Source organism: Phacochoerus africanus, chromosome 10, assembly GCF_016906955.1.
Source record: "Phacochoerus africanus isolate WHEZ1 chromosome 10, ROS_Pafr_v1, whole genome shotgun sequence".
NCBI classification, from domain to species: domain Eukaryota; kingdom Metazoa; phylum Chordata; class Mammalia; order Artiodactyla; family Suidae; genus Phacochoerus; species Phacochoerus africanus.
The window spans coordinates 81,200,198-81,213,242 of NC_062553.1; the positions used below are offsets into that span (position 1 = coordinate 81,200,198).

General features: G+C 41.0%; 1 protein-coding gene across 1 annotated transcript in view; it reads right to left on the bottom strand.

The window, feature by feature from the left end:
• Positions 1–589: 589 nt before the first annotated feature.
• EDNRA (endothelin receptor type A) overlaps positions 590–13,045 on the bottom strand; it is a 65,127-nt gene continuing 52,671 nt past the window's right edge. Inside the window, exons 5-8 of the mRNA XM_047798910.1 lie at positions 9,107–9,259; positions 3,621–3,754; positions 3,086–3,194; positions 590–1,191 (exon numbers count right to left, since the gene is read on the bottom strand). Of these exons, the coding sequence (XP_047654866.1) occupies positions 1,051–1,191; positions 3,086–3,194; positions 3,621–3,754; positions 9,107–9,259 (537 nt within the window). The 3' untranslated portion in view covers positions 590–1,050. The remainder of the gene's footprint in view (positions 1,192–3,085; positions 3,195–3,620; positions 3,755–9,106; positions 9,260–13,045) is intronic.

Genomic DNA, 13,045 nt, shown 5'->3' on the forward strand with positions numbered 1-13,045 from the left:
CATGCATTTAAATTTTAGTAGATAGTATTGATTTTACAGAAAATGCTTCCATTGAAAAAATTGGGCTTGTGGAGTTCCTGCTGTGGCACAGTGGGTTAAGGATCTGGCATTGCTGCAGCTGTGGTGTAGGTCGCAGCTGCAGCTTGGATTTGACCCCTGGCCTGGGAACTTCCATATGCCATGGGTGTAGCCAAAAAAAAAGGCTTGTGAAAAATAGAACTATTTTATTCAAGAATTATTTTAAAACTTAACATAAAAATATGCACAAGATCTGTAATGAAACACCATTAAAAAAGAGAATAGAGTTTCTTAAAAATGTTTTGAATAGCAGCTATTAAACTGCCATATGTGGATATCAGTCTGTGATTTAAGTTCTTGTATTTATTGCAGCTTGAGAATTTATTTTTTAAAAAGAAGCAACTGACATTAAATACATTAACATCATTGCTTACCTGAATTCTATTTTACTTCTTTTTGGGGGATATAATATGTATAAATAAGCTCAAATGATCATTTTGAGGCTACTATGCAGTTAAAAAATACTGGCACTAAATGACATTTCAAATAAAGGAGACCTAAAGCCACACTGTGTTTGGCCAAAGAACCAAAATTACTTTAAAAAATAGTAAACCTTGTCATAATTTCCAAGCTTTTCATGGTGACCAGTTCTTATTGAACATTCTACAGAACCACCATGTAAAGCTAGCCATGTACTCAAAAACTCTATTTTCATGCAACGGTAGTAAATAATCTTCTGGTTTAACTGAATAATCTCCCTTCCCCTTGCTGACATCCACCATCACCACTGTTTTAGGGCTGAATATAACATGCAGAGTATGTAAATTAGATACATCAAAGAAATAATAAGATTTGTTGAATTTGTAGGTATAAGCCAGTCAACCTTCTTTGTTTTGGAAAGTATTTTTCTGGAGCTGGGACCGATCATGGGAGAAGGATGGAAGGAGAGATTTCCAGAGACACAGTTGCTGTGTGATTTTTTTCCCCCTCCAATAAGGTTTGAAATACATGGATGAATGTTCCTTTAGAGATTTAGTTTATACTGTCCTTGTGGCTGCTCCTCTCAGTGTTATGGTTGTTTTGTTCATGGTTCTTCCACTGGATGCTTGTTCCATTCATGGGGACCGAGGTCATCAGACTTTTGGACTGGTAACAGCAGCAGCAGAGGCAAGACTGGGAGAAGGAACAGACTCTCATTAAGACGGGCACCTCAGCTGATGCTCTTTTTCTTATTAGGGCCGCACCTGCAGCATATGTAAGTTCCCAGGCTAGGGGTTGAAATTTGAGCTGCAGTTACCAGCTTACGCCATGGCCACAGCAACGTCAGATCCAACCCGCATCTGCAACCTACACTGTGGTAGACCCCTACCCCACTGCGCGAGGCCACGGATGGGACCTGGGATCCTCACGGACACTATGTTGGGTTCTAAACCCACTGAGCCACAACGGGAACTCCACAGCTGATGCTCTTCAGAGCCCTAGGTGGTAGGTGCTATTTTCCTCATCTTATGATTGTGAACAGGGAGGCTTAGAGAGGATAATAAGAGGGAGGACTGAACTTGGAACCCAGGATTCTCTCTATTGGAGTCTTTCCTCTGGGTATGCTGTCTTTTTATGAAGATCAAAAACATGTTTACTTCTAAGAGTTTGCACCCTGATTTTCCTTTCCCCTCTAGCTAATGTAAACTAACTAGTAACTGATATTAACTCCAGATTACATAATGTATTTGTTAGGACCCTCATTTTAGTCAGTCCTTTCTTAGGGCAGAATCTTTCTTAGAGCATTCCATGACTTGTAAGCATGATCCAGCAGACTTCAAAAATGTGGCAGCTAGAACTTCCATACCAAGTTTCATCGATTTCTATGGTTCTCTGGATAATATATGTCTCCTTCGAGATTATAAGTTTCACAAGGACAGTCACTGGATTTTTCCTCTCTTCTCTATCCCTAATAATAATAAACTCATACTGAGTCCTGTTGTCTCAAATGCTTAATATATATTAACCCACTGTCTTCCAACTTATGAGAGAGATCCAGTGATCATCTGATTTTACAGATGAGCAAACAGAGGAAGCAGGAGGGGTACCACTCACACCTGGGTTAAGACAGTGAGCTAGTTCAGAACTGTAATGTAAATCAAGATTGTTTGCTATGCCCTATTCTATGCTAAAATCATTCCAGGAACTAGAAAAATCACACCTCAATAAAAAGTGCTTGGAGCTTCAGAAGGACATGGGTTGGTTTAACTCTAAGGAGGTTTGAAGAACAGAAGGAAACTGATTTCAAATTAAATCACATGCATTCAGATTTCTGGAGCCATAAGCCTTTACTTTCCTTGTAAAGGCTATTATTAAATATACTATTAAATAGCATTTAGTAAGAGGCTTAACAATGAGTTAATGTTTGATTGAGACTGTGGTTAAGTCTAGGATAATGCAAATCATGAATAGGTTTTACCTCTTCTGTTGACCTGGAGCACAGACTGGAGTCTTTCTTTTTATTTATTTATTTATTTTTTATTTTTTTGTCTTTTTGTTGTTGTTGTTGCTATTTCTTGGGCCGCTCCCATGGCATATGGAGGTTCCCAGGCTAGGGGTTGAATCGGAGCTGTAGCCACCGGCCTACGCCAGAGCCACAGCAACTCGGGATCCGAGCCGCGTCTGCAACCTACACCACAGCTCACGGCAACGCCGGATCGTTAACCCACTGAGCAAGGGCAGGGACCGAACCTGCAACCTCATGGTTCCTAGTCGGATACGTTAACCACTGCGCCACGACGGGAACTCCTGGAGTCTTTCTTTTTAAAGCAGGGTACTAACCTGGCATGTTATTGAGTTTGTTCTTTTTATTTTAAACTCTGAATACGTGGTTGTCTGAATAGATACTGCTTTTCTGTTACACTAACAACTTGACCCTCTTTCTGGGTGACAAAATACGATTTTTTTTTTACTTCTTTTCTGAAAAGTACAGCTGATGAAAGTAATATTTACAACTGGAATTGGCCATGCCTGTTGGACACTTAATATACTCTGGTTGTACTTTAAAAATGCTTGCAAAATGTCTTACCTGGAAACAATTTTTAAATTTCTTGCTCACAAAATATAGAGCTATTGGGTTTATACATGAGTTCATGGTTGCCAAGTTAATACCAATATAGTCCATGAGGAGCAGGAAACTAGAGCAAAAAAGAAAAAGAATAGATAAATTAGAGCATAATGTTTTCAAATCTGCTAACTAGCATTTATCTCTCGAATAAGCATTTTTCTTGCCCAGAAGCCATTTCTTATGGGTGGCAGTCAGAATTTTTCAAAAAATTCCTTGTTTAAGTAGCAGTTTCAGTTCTGCAGAGCATTTGCAGATATACCGCAGCACGTGGTTAACCCAAACCATGACACGCAGCCCCAGGAGGGGAGCGGCAAACTTACTAAGGCTTGCACAGATTTGAGGATCAGGTTTGGGCTGTGTCAGCTAAAGAAAAATAATCAACTTGGCAGTTTTAATTTTCAGGGCTAACGAGAATGTAGACTACATGGTTTTGTAAAAGTATTGTGAACGTGCTATCGGAGAGACTCAATTTCCTGCTGAGTCCGTAGGGTCCTACCTAAGTAATTCACATCGGTTCTTGTCCATCTCATCATACACGGTTTTCTTCAAAATACGGCTTAAATGAAGAGGGAACCAGCACAGAGCGAAAATTACAACCAGGCAGAACACTGTTTTTGCCACCTCTCGACGCTAAAGGAAAGTGAGAGGGAAAAAAAAGGACAATAAGTTTAGTCTTTTTCTATTAGAGGAAGTAGTAGATTTGGGGAAAGAATAATTTGAAGAAAAGCCAGAACAGCCTGCCTCACCATGCCTCCACCTCTTCAAGATTTAAGTCCAACTTTCTGAGCAAGGAGTGGCTAGTGGTTCTTTTGGGCAACTGCCAGGAAGGATGGTGGCCTCAGGCTGGTCCTTGGGGCCAGGACAGAAGTTCAGTGGTGGGCAGAGGTGGGGACTGGCTGGGGTTGAAGCAATACTGTGGCTGAGTCTGTGTGTGTATATGTGTTGAACATATGGGGTGAAGAGTTAGTTAAAAGTCTCAATCGCAGGTAACACACCAGCACTAATGTCAGCATGGCAGTCAAGATAACAGCCTGCCACGATAAAAAAACGCAAAAATCTACAAAGATTTTTGGAAAACAAAACGGGAGTAGGAAACAGAAAAGCAAAAGGAAGACCAGTATTTTTTTCTTTTTTTTTTTGTCTTTTTGCTATTTCTTGGGCCGTTCCCGAGGCATATGGGAGGTTCCCAGGCTAGGGGCCAAATCGGAGCTGTAGCTGCTGGCCTACGCCAGAGCCACAGCAACGCAGGATCCGAGCCGCGTCTGCGACCTACACCACAGCTCATGGCAACGCTGGATCATTAACCCACTGAGCAAGGCCAGGGATCGAACCCGCAACCTCATGGTTCCTAGTCGGATTCGTTAACCACTGCGTCATGACGGGAACTCGCAGACCAGTATATTTTTCTTCCATTTTTTGATCCGGGAAAAAGCTGCCACTGGGATTTTTTTTTTTTTCTTTTAAAATTCTTTCATTAATGACATGTAGTTTCTAGAGATATTGTTTGCAAATAGAGGGACGAGGGTAAAGGATTATCAGCAATGACAATTAGAAAAACTGGGACATTTTGACCCTGGACTGACTCCAGGGGTAGGTTTACATGCTTTGGGGTCTGCACAGGATCAGCAAAACTAGGATAGGATTTATCTGCAACCAGTCATTTGTGTGCATTGAACTTGAGTATTATAGGGCATGCCTTTGGAAGCCTGACCAGGAATGTAAAATACAACTTGTCTGTAACTGGGATCAGTTACTGTCAACATAAAACTGATTGAGAACAGGGCTTGGAAGGGGATGGCTGGTTCAACCCAAAGCATATAGCGTTAAGTATGGGAAGCCGACAATAAATCCACATGATTAATACAGCCATTTATAAAGATTTCAGGGCACTTGTCACAAATTGCTGCTTGAGCCCCAAGAAATTTTTTTTTTTTAAATCTTTCAGAGTTAGCTGGCAGGCTGGGATATAGCTTCAGAGAATGCATAAACTGAACAATGATTGAGAGGAATAAAGGATTCCTTCATTCATCTTCAGAAATGGGGATCATCTTATTTATTTTATTTTTTTAAATTACTGAAAGAGTTTTGTTATATTTATAGGTGTACAACCATCATCACAAACAAATTTTTACAGCATTTCTATCCCAAATCCTCAGTGCGTCCCCCACCCCGCAACCTGTCTCCTTTGGAAACCATAAGTTTTTCAAAGTCTGTGAGTCAGTATCTGTTCTGCAAAGAAGTTCATTGTGTCCTTTTTCTTAGATTCCACATGTCAGTGATAGCATTTAATGTTGGTGTCTCATTGTCTGACTGACTTCACTTAGCATGATACTTTCTAGGTCCACCCATGTTGCTGCAAATGGTGTTATTTCTTTAATGAGGGATCATTTTATTTTTTTATTTTTTGGTCCTTTTTTTGCCATTTCTTGGGCCACTCCCACAGGATATGGAGGTTCCCAGGCTAGGGGTCAAATCGGAGCTGTAGCCGCTGGCCTATGCCAGAGCTACAGCAACGTGGGATCCGAGCCGTGTCTGCAACCTACACCACAGCTCACGGCAACGCCGGATCGTTAACCCACTGAGCAAGGCCAGGGATTGAACTTGCAACCTCATGGTTCCTAGTCGGATTCATTAACCACTGAGCCGTGACGGGAACTCCCTAATGAGGGATCATTTTAAAGGGCCGTTTTGTGTGCACAGACTGTATGCCCAGAAAAACAGAAAAGGATGCTCTTATCTCTCCTGAGCACATCCTTCAAAGGGGACAACTTTTGAAAAGGTAATATTAATATGTTGCCATGACTGTCTGATATTTGGTTAACCAATATCCATTCTCCTGTTTTCCTTACTATCAATCAGATCCTTGATTCTGTCACAGCCAGTAGGGGAGCCTCCTTGTCTGCATGGCGACCTGACAGAGTTCTTACCTTTTTGATTAAGCAGAAATCGTTGTGTGGGGTTTCTGGAAGAGCTACTTAAAAGTGGGGGATCCCCCTCTGGCGCACACACACTAATGTGACCTGTGTTCTTTCCCTTTCTCCCTGCCTGGAAATCAGGCATAAGGGTAGAGCTGTAGCTGCTGTCTTCCCATAATAAAGGAAAGGTCAGCACAACAGCAGAACACTGGCTTCTGAGTCCCTTGATCATGGAACCAATAACATCTGAACTTTTTGCTGTGGGAAAAAGGTAAACTCCGTGTTATTTTAGGTTTTCTGGGACCAACATCCAAACACAATCTTTAACTGATAAAAGGTGTTGTCAGTATAATGAAGAGAAATTAGCACAAACTGCACAAGAAGCAAGACCAAGAGCCATATGGGATATTGGGCAAGGGTGGCAGGGCCTTTCACCTGGAGCTGGCTCCTCTGCCTTCCTGCCAGGCTCACTCTCCTGCTGCTAGAACCTGCTCTAGCTCTGAGGGAGACACAAGGGAGCATCTACTGCAGGGGACCAGGTCTTGAGTTCTAATCTCCATCACATTGAGCCAGTCTCTCACCCACCCATATAATAAGGGTAACATCTGTCCAGGGTGTTTGGAGGAACCCAATACCAAGATGATATGGAAATGCCCTTGGAAAACAAACAAACAAAAATGCTATGAAATGATTGTGAGAGAAGATGAGCATGATGTCTTACTCCTCTGCCATCTTAATCCTTCTTCTATGAAAATGTGAAGCATCACATTACTCTTGCTCCCAATCCCTATTCAGTTATTTTCAGGGTGGGTAACCCTCACAACTTAAACTGGCTTAATCACGATGCTAATGCAAAAATCATCATTTAAAAACACTGTTTTTCACAAATCTGTTTTAAGTCTCCATTGCGGGAATGAGAGGTATTAATTGCTTAATATGTTTCACATCTGGAGTACTTGAAAAATTCATGCCTGGGCAACTCATACTGAAGTTTCTCAATAGAGTCTTCCTGTTAAACTTTAATAAAAGATAATAGCTACCATTTATGTAACATGTTAGAGTTTATGAAGTATGTGTGTGTACATTAATTCCTTTGATTCTCATAACAACACTGATTCATATATTACTATGTCCAATTTACAGATGGGGAGCTGGAGCTCAAAAAATCAGTACATGTGTTGAGAACAGTTGCTGATGCTTGTGTATGATAATTATACAGGGCAGATTTTCAGGCTCCATCAACTCACATTAACTTTTAGTGTGGCTGGGCGTCCTAATATACTTCTATAGTGATACAACTAACCTGCAGTCCCAGGTTTACTCTTTTTTTTGGTCTTTTTAGGTCCGCTCCTGCAGCATATGGAAGTTCCCAGGCTAAGGGTCTAATCGGAGCTGTTGCTGCCGGCCTTCGCCACAGCCACAGCAACACCAGATCCGAGCCGCATCTGTGACCTACACCAAAGCTCACGGCAACGCCAGATCCTTAACCCATTGAGCGAGGCCAGGGATAGAACCTGCAACCTCATCGTTCCTAGTCGGATTCGTTTCTGCTATGCCATGAGGGGAACTCCCAGTTTTACTCTTTGAATTCACATATGCCAACATTTTCTGAGCACTTACTGTGAGCTGGGTTCTATTAGATACCACACATGCATTAGGGAATCCCCTAGATGTATTATTATGTACATTTTATTTAGATTGTTTAAGACTCAAAATTGAGTTAGTATTTGTACAGAAAGTTGCAGATATTATTATATACATTTTCTGAAGAACTAGACGTTCAGAGAGATTCAGCAATTTGCCCAACATCACAGAGCCAGTAAATATAAGCATCACAGCTTTATCTGTTCTGTTTCCTGCCCGGGGGTCGGGTTGGGGCCTCCTATGGATGGACACATTCAAATTTCTTCCAGAACTTCGGGCCCTCCAAAATGTGACTTCTTGGAGTCCCTGTTGTGGCTTATTGGAAACGAATCTGATTAGGAACCATGATGTTGCGGGTTCAATCCCTGGCCTCGCTCAGTGGTTAAGGATGTGGCATTGCTGTGAGCTGGGGTGTAGGTCACAGACGCAGCTCAGATCTGGCATTGCTGTGGCTCTGGCGTAGACCAGCAGCTGTAGCTCCGATTAGACCCCCTACACTGGGAACCTCCATATGTCACGGGTGTGGCCCTAAAAAAGCAAAAACAAAAACAAAATGTGACTTCTTATGTACCTTAAGAATCCTGTTTCCTATCATGAGTCTCACCTTAGATGTTGCTCTAAAAAGGTCCATCTCCTCTTTTCTACTCCCCAAATGCATGGTGGCCATGCCATGTTCTAGCTAGACTCCTGTCCACCCACCTGAAATGCCCTCTGTCCTTTCTTCTTCCCATAGAACTCTCATCCTCCATGACCAGTTCAGTAACCCTCATGCATGAACAGTTTCGCCATGACTTTATCTCACACCCTCTGGTTTTCTATAGCACAGGCTACTTTTACCACACCTTGTGATTCTGTTTTCCATTTGCTTCATGTTTGTATTTGATTTCCACAACAAAACTGCAAAGCCTGCTGGGGGGAGAAAGTGATATGCTTCTTTTTTTTTTTTTGTCCTGGCACAGTTCCAAGCCCAGTTCAAAATGTTGCTAAACACACACACACACACACACACACACATTCAGTAGACTCTTGGCAAAAGAAAGAAATAGTTCCTCTCTATTTGGGCCATCTGTTTCACAGGTACACAGGTAGAATCCCTACTTCGCAAAAGAAATTCCTAATACTAAAACTACAAAGACAACAAGGCATACAGATAAGACAGTTTTTAAAAGAATTTATTTGGGCCATGGGATGCAGTGCCTCCATGTGGGGTCTCTGTTCCCAGACCAGGGATCAAACCCCAGCCTCGGCCGTGGCGGTGAAATCGCCAGAGTCCTAACCACTGGACCACCAGAGAACTTCCAACAAGACAGTGTTTTTATTTTTAGGAAATCAGGCTAAATCTACACAGTACAGTATTTGTAGGCCTTTAAATGTCAAGGATTAAACAGTCTTGGTCAGAGCGTCATGATCTTATTAGGTTTACCTGTTTCAGGTGTTCACTGAGGGCAATTCTCAGGCTTCCGTTTCTTCTGTTTAACATCTCACAAGTCATGAGAGTGTAGAAGATGGCAGTACACACCAAGGGCATGCAGAAGTAGAACCCGAACAGCCACCAGTCTTTTACGTCTTGATAGAACTGTCAAGAGAAGGGGAGAAAAGGAGGGGCATTATAACGAAAGTCAGCTGTGCCGCATTGCTGGTGGCTTCAACATCCTCATGCTTGCAGATATGGCTGTATATTTTCGCTCTCTGGTTGTGGTAATGGGCTTGGAGGTGGTGCTCAAAACTCAGTAAAATTGGAAACTGCAGACACTATGTTGGCTTTATAATAATACATAAAGGAGTTGCATTAAAAATTATCCTGACAAACAGCATTACTCACAATAGCCAAGACATGGAAGCAATCTAAATATCCATCGATAGAGGAATGGATAAAGATGTGGTGCATATATACAATGGAATACTACTCAGCCATAAAAAGAATGAAATGATGGCATTTGTAGCGATAGGGATGAAGTATGTCAGACAGAGGAAGGCAGTCATCATTTGATATTATTTATATGTGGAATACAAAAAAAGGATACAAGTGAACTTATTTACAAAACAAAAACAGACTCACAGACTTTGAAAACAAACTCATGGTTACCAAAGGAGAAAGGCTGGGGGGAAGGATGGATTGGGAGTTTGGGATTAGCAGATGTAGACTATTATATCTAGGATGGATGAATAACAGCTCCTACTGTGCAGCACAGGGGACTATATTCAGTATCCTATGATAAACCATAATGGAAAAGAATATGAAAAAGAATGTATATGTAACAATCACTTTGCTGTACAGAAGAAATTAACACAACATTGTAAATCAACTATATTTCAATAAAATACATTTTAAAAATTATTCTGACAAAGATTTTTTTTTTTTTCCTTTTTAGGGCTACACCCACAGCATATGGAAGTTCCTAGGCTAGGGGTCCAATTGAAGCTGCAGCTGCCAGCCTATGCCACAGCACAGCAGCATGGGATCCAAGCCATGTCTGTGAACTACATACATCACAGCTCACGGCAATGTTGGCCCCTTAACCCACTAAGCAAGGCCAGGGATTGAGCCAGTGACCTCATAGATACTAATCAGGTTTGTTACTGATGAGCCATAATGGGAACTCCTGACAAAGATACTTTTAATAAACTAAAGTTGGTTTTAATTACACAATGGAAGAGACCTAATCAATAAAAGGTATTCCCTTCCAAAGCTCATAAAACATGATTTGCAGACATATGGAATCTATATTTATCTTTACTAGGGAGCCTCAACGTTTTGCTGGTGCCTGGTTTACTTCTGACTATTGTGCTTTAAGTGTACTTAATGTGCCTATCTTGTTTGGAACTAGCGAAGGTTATAAATGGCTTATCTGTGAGCTTTGGTTACTGGAAGTTAACCCTTTGCCTGGAATGCCTGCTATGTGACCTCTCAGCCAGCTGGAGCCATCAGTAACCGTGACTTTTCGCACTCGCTTAATACCACCTGGAAACTACTGAGGCCGGGCACCTTGTCTGAAGGCACATAGAAGAGTCTCTCCCTGTGGACAGGATTTGTAGATACCAGCATCACTCGGTTTTGTGTCTTTTTAAAGGAGAAAATGTTAATACCCAATAAATTATCTCAATTCTTCCTCCCACTAAATTAATCACCAACTTAGAAAGAAATGCTTTTCCTTATTCCGTTTCTCCAGATTGTTTATTTACTAAGGATAATGTAGCCTCCCGTAGTATCTCAGTTCCCACAGTAAAAAATAATCATGCTGCTCTCTGAAAAACTGGAGAGTTTCTGAATTTAGAAAGAGGTCCAGTAGGCTACATTTATAACATGTCTATTAAAATATTCTATAAATGGTTCCTGAAGAAAAAAAAATTCTGGGCAGTTCTTAACTATTTTTATGCCATGATGAACCCCTTTGGATTTCTGGTAAAGACTATAACACTTTCTGCAAATAATACTTTTATATATTATTGCAAATAATTTGTATGTATTACAATAACATGTATGATTGTGACCATGTAAGATTGCAATGGAAAGCAATTACATCAAAACACAGCTATCAAAACAGGAAAAATAAAATTCTGATATAGTGTAATTATGTATTTATTAAGAAATTAAGTGACAGAGCTAATGGTGGTTCTTATAACTATCCGAATGTAGAAGCAATGATGAATGTAAATGATATTTTGAAATTTTATATCTATTCTGTGGTATGAAAATGCCTATTATTTTTATTAGTGAAAAATATCATGGTACTGTTAACTACTACAGTGGTTTGTTTCCTACATTCATTTTGGAAGGAAAGGATATATTTCAATTAGAAGGAGTGAAAATAAACATGTAATTTATTTTCCATTCAAGTTCACAGACCCCTGAATTCTAGCCTCAGGTTAAGTGCAGACGCCCACAGGAGTTGGTTCATTCAAATCTGTTTATACAAATATTTTCCTGTTCACATCACACTGTAGAAAGAGTTTAGTACTGAACTTAAAAAACAAACGGAAAATCAGAAGGACTTTCTCTTCATTTAAGTGCAACACAAATACCCCTTTGAGGAGCCCCTTCTTTTGTACCTCCTTCTTCTGGGTGTGTTGCTGGCTGGGTGTGGCTGCCCAGCAGCAGCTGTGGAGGGCCTGGAAGCTGACCCCGAGGAGACCAGATGGAGTTCCCTTCCCCCCAACCCCCCCCCCCCAGCCGTGATAGAGGCTTTATAGAACAGGGTCACACATTTCCTTTGAACTGATGTCATCAGCCAGGATATGGAGGGGTCTCCCCTCAGCCTAGGGTGAAGTTGAAGAAGAAAGAGGGGAAAAAAGGAGGGGAGGATCAAATTAGAAAAAGGGAACAGGAGCAGAAAGAGAATCCTCAAACTTTACACTTGGAATGAAATCACAGAATTATCAGCTTAAACTCATACCCTTGACTGCAACCCTCTAGGCTCCCCTGCCTGAAGGGCAGTTACTCCTGGCTTCATTCCTTAGCTTCAGTGCTGGTGAGGAAACACAGTCCTGATGAAGAAAGCCATCTCATTTTGTCTGGCTGGAGTGATCAGTAAGCTCCCTCTTTTCTTCTTTTTTTTTTTTTTTTGGCCCTACCAGGCAGGATCAAACCTGAACCACAGCAGTAACCAGAGCCACAGCAGTGACACTGGATCCTTCACCTGCTGAGCCACCAGGAAACTCCAGTAAGCTCCTTCTTACCTTGAGCCTCTCCTCTTAGGAGTATTCAGATTGCTAATTCACACTGCTCAAATTCTGATAGCCACCTACTGTCTGCTTTGTTTTTCCGCTGTGGAGTGAAAAACTTCATAAAAAAGTCTGTAGATCAGCAGAAGACCTTAATTTTAAGGTTGCCAGTTTGGCAGTGTTCATGAGCACTTTTAATTTTAAAACAGGAATTTCCAAGCAGGATAACTGGTCAACTGTAAAACCACTCTTTTTGTGAATTTTCCAAGGCAGGAAAACATACCTTGAGAGGTCTGTAATTAATTAAATGTGGAATTTGAGCTGTGTGAAACTTACATCAAAGCACTCAATTATGCTGATTTAAGAGAAATAGTTACCCTTTTGGTTTTTCTTCTCAGTCTACACGCGACTAGTTCCGCAAAGGAAATATGTATTTTAAGTGGGTTTCCTAATACTCCCTGTCATGTCATTAGGCTTTTCAGAAGAATTAATGTGGTCAAGTATATTAAACAATAATTGAATTTGTTACCCAAATACTTTTCAGAAAAGTGCTGCAACTTTATATCACTTGCATATTAGAATCTGTACTAGTATAAGCGCATGTGAGAATTACTTCCTACTTTGAGTTAGTAAATCTATCCTTAAAAAATGTATGACAGGGAACCATATTCAATACCCTGTGATAAACCATAAGGGAAAA